At 45.5% G+C, this 14,149-nt stretch overlaps 1 protein-coding gene across 1 annotated transcript in view; it reads right to left on the bottom strand.

Moving 5' to 3' along the window:
* The window catches only part of camk1db (calcium/calmodulin-dependent protein kinase 1Db), a 49,632-nt gene extending 35,483 nt beyond the window's left edge, over positions 1-14,149 (bottom strand). The window contains exon 1 of the mRNA XM_012880413.3: positions 13,501-14,149. Within this exon, the coding sequence (XP_012735867.1) occupies positions 13,501-13,595 (95 nt within the window). The 5' untranslated portion in view covers positions 13,596-14,149. The remainder of the gene's footprint in view (positions 1-13,500) is intronic.

The raw sequence follows: 14,149 nt of genomic DNA, 5'->3' as shown, positions 1-14,149 counted from the left end.
CATCAAACAAAGGGGGGGAGGGGGGGGGGGGTCGGTCTGAGCCGCGGCGCACAAACAAGCCGCGCATAAACACGGCTTCAGGTGGCTTCAGGTGTGATGAGGCGGAACACGATCACCGCAAACAAAACGGGCGGAGCTGGGAGCGTGACCTCATTCTGACACATGACGTGGGAGAAAAGGGGAGCGAGTCGGCGCGCTGCTCGTCGGCCTGTCAGAGCGCTATCTTCCCACTGCAGCTGTGGCCGTGGGGGGACAATGGCCGCCGTTCCCTAACGCACGCCACGGATCTCCACAGCTGGCGTGGACGTTGGGGGGGAAGCACCACCTCCACCTCCTCCTCCTCCGGCGTCATGCGCTCCGGAGGGTGCGCGCCTTTTTCTCTTCAGAGCCGTCTCTGCAGGAGGAGAGACGCGCTGATGAAAACCACAGGAAACCTGTGATCTCAACGAGAAAGTGTGCTGTGAGCTACATTGTGTACCCCCAGCCAGTTCACCGCACTGACAGGCAAATACATCACTTCCTGTGAACGACAGCTTGACACAAGGCCGCTACCTCCCTCCGTTCGTCAGAGCCCCGACAAACTAGGCTGCAAGCTCCGAACGCATGCAATCTATGAAGCCGTAATTCACAGAAAAGAGCTTCTCCCGTGTGTGCCAGACACATGCATGTGGCAATTCTCTTGAGTCTGCACACACTGCAAAAACAGATCTAAAAATAAGTAAAATTTTCTTGAAATTACTTTATTTGTCCTTGACTTGAGCAGGTAAATAAGACTATTTGCCAATGGAATAAAATTTTTCCACTTAAAATAGGAACAATTCATCTCCATCATCTTATTTCTAGTGCAGGATGTCTAATTATCTTATTTTAGGGGTACAAATACTCATTCCATTGGCAAATAGTCTTATTTACTGGCTCAAATCGAGGACAAATAGACTAACTTTAAGAACATTTTACTTGTTTTTAGATCCATTTTTGCAGTGCAAGCATCCACCCCAGTCACCAGTTTTCAGGTACATCATCCAACCAGCTGCTTTTTTGGTGATGTATCCGGTTAAACAGCCTGAACCGCGTTTGGGTTGCTGGTGATTAAGTCAATTTGCATCAATAATCACTACAAGGCAATTATTCATTCAGCTGACACTAACCGTTGGCGGTGCATATCAAGGAGCTCAGGGCCGGACATCTGAGAGATCTCCGATTTAAATCTTATCTCAACCCGTTTTGCATTACAAATGAATTCAGACTTCCTTGCGGTGCTCTGCGCTCACAGCTCTGGTTGTCCCCATGAGCAGAGTGTGACAGTCTGCAGTCACACAATGTGCAGGCAGCCGGGCCAAAAACCGGCTGACTAATGCGAAAGTGGGCTGCTCTCTCTCTCTCTCTGCTGTGCGAAACCGGCGGCTGTTGCTGCAGATGCAGAGCGAGCCTACAGCCTAGAAAACTTTTCACCGCCCCACCTGCCTACGACTGCAAAACGCGGAGAGACACAGGGTGGAGCCAACGGCGCAGGAGCTCGGGGTTGAATAACGGAGGCCGGCTCCTGGATGCTCAAAGCCGGTGAGGGTATTATGTTGCTGCTGAGTAATCACACTGAATCATCTTGTGTAAGATGCATCACGGCCGCCGGTTATGCAACATGATGGAAAAGTCGAGAGTCGGTAATGAAGGTGAAGCTACCGGCCGGGGAGGGGGGGGGTGGGGGCCTGGTCAGAGTCACCTTGCAACAACACCATCAGTGTGACCCAAACCCGAACGATCCACAGCAGTCAGAAGCGCAGTTCTTCAGTCTCATCACAGATTTTATTTAATGATGAAGCACTTTTTGCAGCAAGTTGCCTGATATTGCATCAATACCCTACACAGAACCTTTTAACAGGCCTGATTTTTTTTTCATACATACCGCGCAAAAGTATGTACACCGCTTCGTCTCTTTCCATTTTTACGTTTTGCCTGCTCACAACAACAACGCGCCCACCCCGCCCGCGCAGGCAGCTCTTTGCAAAACCACCTTTCCCTGTAACTTAAGCTGCAAGTCATTTTGGTGCGTCTCTATCAGCTTTGCCCATCTAGACACTGAGGTTATGGCCACTCGGCTTTGCAAAGCAGCACAGCGTCAGTCGAGTCTGACGGCGAGCCGCAGACTCTCAGTCGGCTCTAGGTCTGGGCTTTGACTAGGACGTTCTGACACCTTTCATTGCAGCTCTGGCTGCACTGTGATGCTGTCCTGCTGGAAGGTGAACCTCCCGATCAGTCTGCAGTCGCTTGCAGCCTCTGAACCAAAGCGTCGCACAGCATGACACCACCACCGTCGAGCCCGTGTGTTAAATCTGACATTTACACATTCTGTTTTTTTTGTGTAAAGTTCAACTTTGCTCTCATCAGACCAGAGCCCCTTTGTTCACATCCTGTGCCCCTAACAAAACAACACCACATGGGGTATGGATACTTTTGCGAGGAGCACCATTCCGAACCTCATTTTGACCCTCTTCATCATCTCGGGTTTAAAAATACTTTACCAGATAAACGTTGACCGTGTAGTCGTGAAACTCTCTATTTAAAGAAAGTAAAACAACGCTTTGTAAGCCCTGAAATAAACAAAATACCAGTGACCACACCTAGCAGGGAGGATGTGGGTTAGATGCTGTCACCACACCTTAGTGGTGTCACCTTTATGAGCATTTATGACTTATACTGCCACCTCATAAACTCTCAGTAATATTTTTAAACGACAATAGTAAGATGTTTGGTATGGCAACAAGTATGACATTTGGGTCCAACTATAGTGAATTTAGCCTTTAATTTTGACTTGAATATAGCTCAAGTTGCCCAAGTTCTACAGTTTGACCACAAAGCTGTGTCTTAAAGCTACAGGTAGACCAGAGAGGCCCAAACAGTCTCTAGCTCCTTTATGATCTTTCCTTCAGTCCTCAAGCTATATTGTTCTTTATGTCTGTGGAGAAAAAAAAAGCTGCTAAAGTGTCAAAGCCAAAATGGTAGCAGAATCACAACAGCCACAAATCTGTGGTTGCAAACTATACACGGCTTCCATGACCCTGAAGCGTCTGTCTGCTATAAGAACAGCGTTATTCATCAGAACCTGATTCACGTAATGAAGTAGAAATGTGCCAGAAACAAAAACGCAGGTGACCAGAGTCGTTCATTTTATCCTATGCAGCCTAAACTTGCAAGCAGACAGTAAGAAGGTGTGATGTCCAATTAGTCTCTCGTTAGTAAAAGCACCTTCCCTAAACGCTCAGAGGGGCGCTGACCACGTCGCTCTTTGCTGTGGAAGTTTTCACTGTGAGATGGAGACACAACATGGGAGGAAGCACAAAAGTGGTAAAAAAAAAAAAAAAAATTTATAAGGCTCCCACAACAGACAGCTACACAGGGAGCGCTGCTCATGTCCTTCCTTTCGCCTTTCTGTACTGATCCAATTCTGGGTGACCCAGAATGCTCGGCAACAGTAAAGTGTGAGCGGCGGTGACTTAATCCACGTTTTCCCTCTTCAGCTATAAGGAAGTGAATGGAAATGAGGGCGATGCTGCCACCAGATGACCGGTTACCAAACGTTTGTCAGGAGTGAAGGTACGATCTAAAGAATGTCAACATTTACAAGCAAAAAGGCAAAAGTTACAGCAGGTCAAGTCAGGAGGATCTTAAGACATCAGATTAAAAACGGATCATTTGTGGCTTACCTCCAACACCGTTACGAGTTACGGTTTTAAAGGTAAGCAATAAAAAGTGCTGGTATCATCAGACTGTTACTTCATATCCCCTCCCCTACCTGTTGCTGTGCACTGCCAGTCAGATGGCCAGACAATAAAAATTAAATAAAATTCAGCTATTTGATCGTTTTCTGAAGGCTAAAATCCAGTCAACCATCTCTCTTCTACTGGTTAATGTTTATGTGTAACTCACCCCGATGTAGAAGCGTAGCCCCGCCGGCAGACAAATTTTGAAAAAGGGTCACCAAAATGGGCGATGGCAAGAGCCCCTGAGGGGCGGAGCAAAGTGTGTGTGTGGGGAGGGGGGTGTGGACTCGAAAAGCTGACACTATCTGTATACACTGCAAAAACTGACCTAAAAATAAGTAAAATGTTCTTAAAATGTGTGTTTTTGTCCTTCATTTGAGCAGGTAAATTATATTATCTGCCAATGGAACGAGTATTTTGACCCCTAAAATAAGATAATTAGAAATCCTGCACTTAAAATGAGACGATGGAGTTGAGTTGTTCCAATTTTAAGTGCAAAAATCTTATTCTATTGGCAGATCATCTTATTTACCTGCTCAAATCAAGGACAGGTACACTCATTTTAAGAAAATTGTACTTATTTTTGGTTCCGTTTTTGCAGTATATCGCTGCAGAAGCACAATCAGGTCACCTAATAGCTCTTATTGGGCAGGCAGCATATACCAGGACAGGAAGTTTCTCTACTGGAAGAAAAGCCAAGCCCAGTTAAGCAACTTTATGTTCGAAAACAAGAACATGAAACACAACCCGCAACTCACAACATTTGCAAGTGACTTTAGAGAAGAACAAGCCCAAGGCCGCTTATAACAAACAGACTTGGCAACGCTGCTGGATGGGGGCGTGTCTGACTGAGATGTTTTTGGTTCTGTTTGAAAAAATTAGGAAAATTCAACTGCAATAGCCATCGTTCAACCCCAAGAGGGCTTAACATTAACATTTAAGAAGCTCCCTTAGGCCCAGTTTATAAGGTTTATGTGCAAAAATAAAAAAAAGGTTGATTTGTGTGTGAGTTACACATTAAGGGATTTGAATACTGCTACTACAAGTTGCAGGTGTTCATCTAAATTTCAGCTTACTTCTGCATCTCAATCAAAATAAATAAATAAATTAGATTTTTTTTTTTTTTAATATAATAATCAATGGGTATTTTAGCAGCAACGGGAATAATGGCCACTTTTTAAATTAAATAACAAGTGATCGTGTTTTACATTGGTTTTATATTTAAAGGAGCAAAAAGGTGGAGGTTGAGCACTGTCTGTAGACCAAAACAAGACGTGTATCAAGCCACGCCTCTCATAACTTTATAATGCTGTTAGCAAGAGAAGGTTTTGATCCGATGGGCATGCTCTCCACCATTGTGTGCCTGGCGATAGTATTTTATAGGCAGGGAGGGGCTAAGCCCTGAGAGGCAGTGGTTCACGTACACATACGTGCACGCTTGGCCGGACTGGCTATGTAAACAAGAGATTGGAGAACAACACAATAGTCCATCTAAAAAGATACCTTTAGCTCTGCACAAAACAATTTTTTAGTTCTTTCTCTCTAAAATAATGAAATTTCACCTGTTGCTCCTTTAAGTAAAGCTCTTTTTTTCTCATGAAATGTAAACATTAAAGACCAAAAACAAGCTTTTACGTTTTCGGGTTCCTTAGAGAGCTTTAAAGCACGCTAGAGTCCAAATGTCTTGGAAAATGGATTTTATAAGATATCCACAAATGATATTTGGTGAAGACGCCATAACTTTTTTTTTTTTTTTAAGCCAAACAAATAATATTTCTATTCTATTTCTTCTTAAATAAGGAACATGATGTTTCATATAGGAGAGGGAAGGCATCAACGGGCTTTTGCAGCAAAAATGATGTTACTCATTTTCCAAGAAAACGGACCAGTAGGTGGTATTTCTTCTTACGCCAAATATAATCAGTTACAACAAATTTGTTTTTCCAGCATAATTCACCCTCCTGGTGCAGCTTTCTGAGAAGTGGACTTCAACCCTGAAAAGCCACGGTTAAACCTGAAGTAACCTCACTAAACCACGATCCCTGCCTGGTACCACAGACTGACCACGAACAGCAACAACTAAGTTCAATCAACACAACTGATACAACAATAACATGCATTTGAACGCCATTACCGTTATGCAAGCAGGACCTGAGGCTAGATTTTCACCAATCTCACTTGATTGCCAGTTGTCCCTTAATCAGCTCTAAATGTGATTAACAGGAAAACAAATACTGGAAAACCTGACGTTTTTGTTTGATGTGTCCAACTGAACTAGCAACTACCGCTTTCATCTTGCTCTGTAAATGCATCAACAAACAGCTGTTTTTGGCCAGCATCGTTTTGAGGCTCAGTAACAAAATCAGAGGTTATACAAAGTAGGGCTGGGCGATATGGATTAAAAAATAAATCTCAGATTTTATCATACCAAATCCGATTAATCGATTTTTTTCCTCCTTTTTGTTTCATAAAAAGAAACTAAATAAATTATTTTAAAACCTTGCTTTTAATGTCAAGCATTTTGTCAGGGAGTTGACCTGAATTCAAAGTGCAATTAAAAACAAGCTGTAAAACAGGGTTGTAAAACAAGATGGCAGCCGTGCCATTATAAACAATGAAAATATAACAAAACATTTGCTGCTAGTGGTATTACACATTGAGCTAAGAACAGGCTTCACTGCACTTGTGAACATCAAACTAAGTTAAAAAAAAAGTAAATAAGTAAATAAAGTACCTCGTATTATGGTAAAAAAAAGTTTCTGCTTAACAATATTTTGACAATAATTTTGCCTAAACATATATTCAGCATCATATGCTGTTATCTTCATGGAAACCCAATGAGTGTATTGGCAAAATAAAATCCAGATTTTCCAAAAATGAAATCTTAATGAATTGTAAATTCGAATTAATCGATTAAATCGATTTATCGCCCACCCCTAATACAAAGGGCCTTACGGTGGGTTTTATGCCATAAGGGTGTTGAATGGTGCAATGGTGACGTTCCAGTAAAAGCAACAATAATGTGGGTGCACAGTGTACATTTCTTCCTGTTGGACTAAAACCACAGAACCGGCTGGAATCGGTCTCAGCAGGCCAGCCGTTATTCACGCACACAGAGAACAAGGTTGATGAGAGCCAACGCTGCACGCAAACCTTTAAAGAAGAACAAAAAGATCTGACAAACGTTCCCTCGGAGATCAGATAATCCCCTTCTGAGGCCTCAGAACGGCTCATTAGGCAGAAGGTGAATTATTTTAGTGAAAATGTTAGCCGCCTCCTGCGCCGCGGTATGGCGCCGCGGTATGGCGCAGCGGCGTGAGCCTGACCTCCGCTGTGGCCAGAGGATCAGCAGAAGCTCCAGAAAATCAAAACGCTCCGTGTCTTTTCTGCAGCCGGTGCAGCTGGAGGACAATGGCGGCGGTGCTTGGTCTTCAAAAGACTCGGTACATCTTTGTTGCCTAGCTGCTGCATTCACCGCGTTCAAGGCCTCGTCACACGTGGACGGCTTTGTCGTGGAGGAATAACGACTGACTGCTCCGACGTGACAGACTCACCGGCTTTCTTTTTTTTTTTTTCCTTGTCTGATGAGTTGCCGGAGGGGATCGTCGCTGATTTGACTACGTTTATGGCATGTTCAGCCGGGAGCTGGCGGAAAACAGCTTTCCTGTCAGACACACCGCATACAGCTCAGCGGCTGGAGAACTTCAGCCTCGCGTATGAAACACCAGAAGCCTCCATTTCTTCTGTGAATCTATATCACTATTATTGGTACTCGTAGTAAAAATGTAGAAGAACATCCAAAAGATGCTTTCACGTTTTATTTGAAGATTTTCTATTTCCATCTTCCTCCCTATATCTGGTGGCAAGAAAATTTACTTTTTTTGTCCCGTCCTATCGAACCCCATTTCATTTGTTTAAAACATTTCATAGTTTATCTGCCTGTGGATGCAGTCAGACCTTTTTCCGACCAATACTTCCAGATTTCTGTGCGATCTAATCTACTGATTCCAGTTTTGATCAATTGAGATATTTTTTCCAGGTTTATTAAGCATAAAACAAAAAAAAAAGAGAGATCTGTCCTTTGATGGAGGCAACAGTTTTGAATAAGACATAAAATTCAGTCATTCCAAGAGTATCTCCACTCATTTATCGGATTTTTACTGAACTCAAACATGAGCGTCGAACTGCACACCGTTGGTTGTTGTGTTTATGAACCGAAAACGGAGTGAGCCCGAGTTTTGGTGTGTTTAATGAACACAATTATGATTTTTTTTTTGTACTTGACTGATCGGTCGCCGTACTCTCATCTTTCCCATTTTAAAGAGTTGCTGTCGCCAGAGAACAAGAAGTTATAAATTACCAAAAGAAACGTTCCAAAGACAGTCAGATCAACTTAAAAAAGGAATATATGTTGAAAAATGCTTCAAATTTAGGTTATTGGAAATGATTACCTAATGCAACACCGCTGTTTTAATTTTTTATCTTAATGTAGGATTATGCAACTGCAATAAAGGATGAATTTATTTAGTTATTTTTATGTTTTCCAGATCTTTAGCAGAGGATGAACTGGACTTGAACTTTGGAGACAGATGCTGACCTTTAATATGAGCTATAATACTTTATTCAGGTAACCAACAGTTTTCTAGCTTGAATTACCTGCTAATAGCAGTTCTGCAAAAGGATCACTGACGGATTATCTCAGCTCCTCCCCTTCCCTCTCCATCTTTATCCTATTGGATAGCTATGAGAAAAACAAGAACCCTTTCTGTTTTAGTTCAATCGTTAGTTGGTCACAACAGCAGTATCTAACTACTAAAATGTAAAAGTATTCCTTCATTAAAAAAAAACACTTGTTGGAGCCAAGAATGACTAAAAAATGACTAAATTCACATTCAATAAGGGGCATTGGATAGCAACGAGTCTAAATGCTGAGTTCACTGCATGGAAATGAATGGAGCTCCTGAACTGAAATCAGTCACATGCAAAACTTTGTGCGTCACAGGTCAAGGTTTCAGGAGAGCAAGAGACGTAGCCGATTCAGCGACACGTTTGCTCCCCCTTCTTCTATCGGCCTCCAGCGAACCTCGATTTCAAAGCTCGGGTGTGTACAACCTTGGCCAATCAACCAGAAATCCTAAGCTGCAGTAAGCAGTTGCCAAGCGATATGGAAATCTGAACAACCGGTGGCCCACGAAAGCAAGAGCAGGTTAGAGGAAGACCGCGAATCGTGTTTTCTCACACGCATTTTTCCCAGTTCCTCATTTCATCAGGAAACGGCAGCCGAGAGGGAAGAGGGCAGATTTCTGTTTGCGGAAGAGCAAATCAAGCCTTAAAGAGGGAACTTCTCATTGGATCAGGCGTTCGGCTGCTGAGATCACAACAGACCGGTGAATACTTCCTGTTGTCAGGATTCACCGCGTTAAACGCCCCAATGTCCAGTTGGGTTAGCGAAGAATGTGGCGAGGAGTTTCATGGGAAAGAAAAGAGATTTTCAAACCATCATGATGTTAATAAAGGGAACTTTTTTTTTTTTTACTGTGGCTGAGCGTACTGAATGCTCCCTTTACCAATTATAGCATCGGCATGTTTTGTCATTAAGGAATCGAATAGTTTAATTCAGGGGAGGGTGCCAGGCTCTGGGGACATTTCTGTTTCTGAAGTACAGCAACATAATGCACCCTGAAAGATTAGCTCTGTGTAATAGAATAAATGTCTAGATCAGGGGTCACCAACATGGGGCCCTCAAGCCTTTTAAAAAAAAAATAGCACAACCCTCCAATGAGCTGCATTTATTCAATTGCTCCTTCTTTTTAAATCACACTTGTATTTACATTGATTTAAAAACACTAACTCTATATATTACATGAAGTTAAATCCCGATGCTTAAACAGTAAGCATTGGGGTCATTTATTCCCCGATGGGAACGGCTGATCACACCCGACTCTAGACTTCAGCAGCTGTGGCAGTAGTCTGAAGCAGGGGTCTGCAGGACCCACTGCCCTGACTAAGCAAAGTCTTCACTTCTCTGTAATACAGAAAACACCTCGGCGAACAAAGGAGCGGAGCGCTGAGCAGAAATAACTAATGCAATGCTGCATCAGCTGACCAGAAACCAGCCGACATAGTGTCCTGTTTTTTTTCCCTTTTTGTTTTGTCTATTTCTCCAGGTACTGGCATGTCCTCCAAGGTTGAAGGAAAATAACGTGTAGATGTTGGTGACAGATTGCCTTTTCCCCTCCACACAGTGAAGCACGGTGGTGGGTGAAGCATGGCGCGGGCTGGAAATACAGCCAACACGGGGACCTTTTCACCTTGGAGGACAGAGTCGTCTCGGTTTGCATAAACAAGGCTTCCCTCTCAGTTCACAGCGACAGAAACTCTGGAGCGCTGGTTCTGCTGCAGCCTCGTCATTCGGTCAGCTTTCCCTCATTTTACAGATGAAACAGAGCCGTCTGCCATGAGAGGCGTCGCACTGACCATGCGTCCATTCACACCCTCCACAGGGATGTTTCATATGCCATGCTTTGAAAATTGAGGATTTAAAGTAATTTTTTTTTATATTTTTACTCAATCTACTGTTAAACTGCTGAACTGCTGAACAACTACAGTGTTTCTTTCTTTTAAATCAATTCTTTTTCTCCACATCATATCTCTGTTGGCTTGCATTTTCTGACTCAGAGGAGCCGATCGCGAAAGACAAAACCTCCAGGTTCCAATCGATACCTCGAGCAACGATCTCCAAAAAGGCTCCAAAGCGTGAGAGAGGCGACCGCGCCTGGAGCTTCGCCCTCAACAACACACTTTGCCCGCTGGGATCTCTGAACGTGCTCGCAGTCGGTTTGCTTAACTCGTTTCCTCAGAGCATCAGCGGCTTAAGAGGCTGGAATTAGCCCCGAGGAAAGACAGGGCGCCGAGACTCAGTGGCGGAGATCTCATTAGCTCTACAGCACCAGGGCACGCGCGCGGGAGAGAAGAGGAGCCGCCGGCTTCCTGTTCAAACGGCCGTCGATATCTAGATCAGTGCCCTGGCTTCACGGCTGCTGCTGATCAGGATCGGACTCCTCTTCCAGTGTTCCACGTTGACAAAGATCGCGGCAGTAACATAATGCCGACCCTGCTTTGCCCCACAAATTTACCACAACCTAAGCTGACAGGTGGAGCAAGGCGAGGAGGAGGAGGAGGAGGAAGAGGAGGATAATCTGTCCCCACCTTTGACCAGCAGTCCTTCCTCCTCCATTTTTAATCCTCAGGCAAAGCTGCAGACCTGCTGGGCTTTTCTGGCCCAGGGGTCCTGCTGCGAACCCCCCGCCGTGAGGCGACAAGCCTCCCTCTGATTAAGAACCGGGCCCTGCGCTGGAGCCAGACGCAAAGATGTGACCCTGGTGTCTGTGGGCGTTTTCTTTCAACCTGGCCGCTCTAGTGCACAGCACTACACAGCTGGAGCGCCGAGTCTGCCTGGTGAATCAGCCGCCTGGATGGCGGCCGTGTGATGCGGCTGCTGCTGCTGCTGCTCCCTGTGAAACGGAGCCGCAGCGCGCAAGCGTCAGCGACGTCGCTTAGAACAGGCCAGAGGAGGACAGAAAAACCCTGCGTGTCTAAGAACACAAATGAGAAATATGTTTTCTCATTTGTTGAAGCAAACCCAGCCGTACGGACAGAGGGCCTTTTTTTTTTCTTTTTCTTTGTTTACACCAGTTTTAGTGCCAAGAAAATGAAAGGGAACAGGCCAATTCCCTCAGGGAGCCCTCTTCCTCAGCGCCAAGTCCCAAACATGAGATATCCTTCTCGGCCAAGGCCGGACGGACGCGTCTTAAGGGACGAAATGGGTCACAGAAATAAGGGAATACAGCATAAAATGTCTGTTAGCCCCTAAAAGCATCACCGGACCGAGTGGGTTAGGCGTCTGTCATGTTTCCTGCTTACAGAGGGGCTCTCAAAGGCTCTCTGTTACAGTACCAATTTAAAAAAAAAAAGGATAAAAAACAGACTGCGTTCACTGCAGACAAAAATAAACTCTGGAATTTGACTGCTCTGCGCTTAGAGAGACTAAAAAAAAAAACGATCTTAAGGGGGCCTCGGTTCCCAGAACTGTTTAACTGCGCCTTCCTCAGAAAACTACTCACATCTGGTCGCGCCAACAACCACAAACTTTGGCAGATTTTATTGGACAGAGTAAGAAAAACTAAGATGTGTTAAGAAGCATCCTAATACACAAATGCTGCGGCTCCATCTATTCGCCCATCGGCTCTGAAGTACTTCCACGTTTCTGCGCAGCATCCCCGCAGGATGACGCTGCCGCCTCCGTGCTTCGCCATGGGGGAGGAGGCGGTTGAGGCGACGCTCACGCTTTGTGGGGGGGGGTGAGGGGGGGTTACTCGTTACTCTGATCTGTACCTTCTTCCACGTGTCTGTTGTGTCCCTTCCAACTGCAGACATCACTTCTCCTCTGACTTGCTAACACAACACGGCCTTTCGTCTTCCCACGACTAACGCCAACTTTCCAACCTGAGCTGCGGATCGCTGCAGCTCCTCCACAGCTCACCACGGGCCTCTTGTCTGCTTCCACCACCAATGCCCTCGCCTTCACATCCTAACACGGCCTACTCTGTCTTGGCTTACTTACTCTGGGCGATACGCTTTTTGTTTTTCAGATACTAGACTGAGAGAGAGAGAGATGTCCATTAAGCTTTTCTGAAACTTTTCCCCCCGACGTGTCTGGTGTGTTTTTCCCTTGGTCTTTGTGATGCTGTCTGTCCACTAATGCTCTCTAACACAGAGGCTTTGCAATTTTTCAACCTGCAACCCGCAAAATAGCAGCGCCAGAAACTGGTGACCCCCCCTTTCCTGAGGGGAGGGGGTAAGGGTTCCTTTTTCTTTTGGAAATTGTGAGAGAAAAGTCACAATATTACGAGAATAAAGTAGCAAAAATCACAAGAATAAAGGCATATATTTATTTTAAAAAAGTGCAGGAAATACTAAATCTTTTTAGCACATCAGCATCAAATCATCTCGAGACCCCTGCTCTAACAAACCTCTGGGGGCCCCTCACAGAGACTTTCGAAGATCCTGGGTTTTATTCACGGGTATCGGAGTGAAGGGGCTGAAAACAGACATATTGCATGTATTTTTCCCCAATTAAAAAAAAAAAAAAACTATTGAAATCTGTGGTTGGAATGTGGCTAAAACGAGTCAGTGAGGAGGACGAGGAGCCCATGGAGGAGGACAGCCCTGTCTCCCTGGAGAGGAGAGGCAGGGCACCGAAGGAGCTGCAGATGCTGCATGCATCTGGCTTTCCAATTCGCTACTTTGTGTATGCAAATCGGCGCCGCTCTGCAAAAGCTGAGCACAGTTAAGTAAATGGCTGCCAGCTCCAAAAGACTCATTCGGGCTTGAGTTGAGCCGCAACAACAAGCTGCTGCAGTTTTGTTTGATTTTTTTTTTTGTGTGTGTTTCCTGGATGAAAGAAAAAACACACACAGAGAGGCACGACGGGGAGGCGATGACGCCTTCACGGTCAGGTCTCCTGAATGAGAAACGAGCAGCTGGCTGCCTTTAAAACGCAGCAGAAGTTTAGCCATATTCAACAGCTGTCTGTCAGGCGGAGCAGCGACTTCCGCGCAAAAAAAAAACAGGCTTTTTTTTTAATTTGTGTTTGTTTGGGTTTTTTTTTTTTTATTATTATTTCCTGCCCGCAAACTTTGTGCTCGCCGCCTGCCGCGGCTGCAGCCTCCCGGCTACTCACGTTCCGAGGACTTCCTTGAAGTCGAAGATGTTCTTGATGTCCTCGACGTGCTTTTTCCACGAGCCGTCGCTGGACTCGCCGTTTTCTTTCGCCATGTCGCACCGGGGCTGGTGGGGAAAGGAGGAGAAAGAAAAAAAAAAAAAAAAGGAGGGACGGCGGCGGAGGAGGAGATGAAGGAGACGCCGCTGGAGGATCACCGCGCTCAGTCTCACCCCAGCCAAGCAGAGGAAGGAAGAAAAAAAAAGAAGAAAAAAAAAGTGCTGCACTTTTTTTTTTTTTTGGTTGTCTCCAGGCTTTCTGGCTACCTGTCAGCGCTGTCTGTCTCACCCATGCAAGCCCGAGGGGTGGAGGAGGAGGAGGAGGAGGAGGAGGTGGTGGGGAGGTATGTCCTCCTACCCCAAGAGGTTATTAGACTAATCTGTCTGACGTAGCGGATCCTGAGCCACAGCCTCCCCGCTGATCGCATCACCGAACGGGGAAACACATGCAGGCTCTTCCCCTCCTCCTCCTCCTCCTCCTCCTCCTCCGCCTCTTCCTGCTGCTGCCGGGGCGGGGACCAGTCAGTGCGGAGCGGCGATGCTGAGAGCTGGAAGGTCGGAGGAGGATGGCGGCCGGCGCAGGAGCCGCTGCGCCACCCTGCCAGTGGTTG

This window comes from Fundulus heteroclitus, chromosome 2 (assembly GCF_011125445.2).
Source record: "Fundulus heteroclitus isolate FHET01 chromosome 2, MU-UCD_Fhet_4.1, whole genome shotgun sequence".
Taxonomy (NCBI): domain Eukaryota; kingdom Metazoa; phylum Chordata; class Actinopteri; order Cyprinodontiformes; family Fundulidae; genus Fundulus; species Fundulus heteroclitus.
This window is presented reverse-complemented; position numbering and strand designations above follow the sequence as displayed.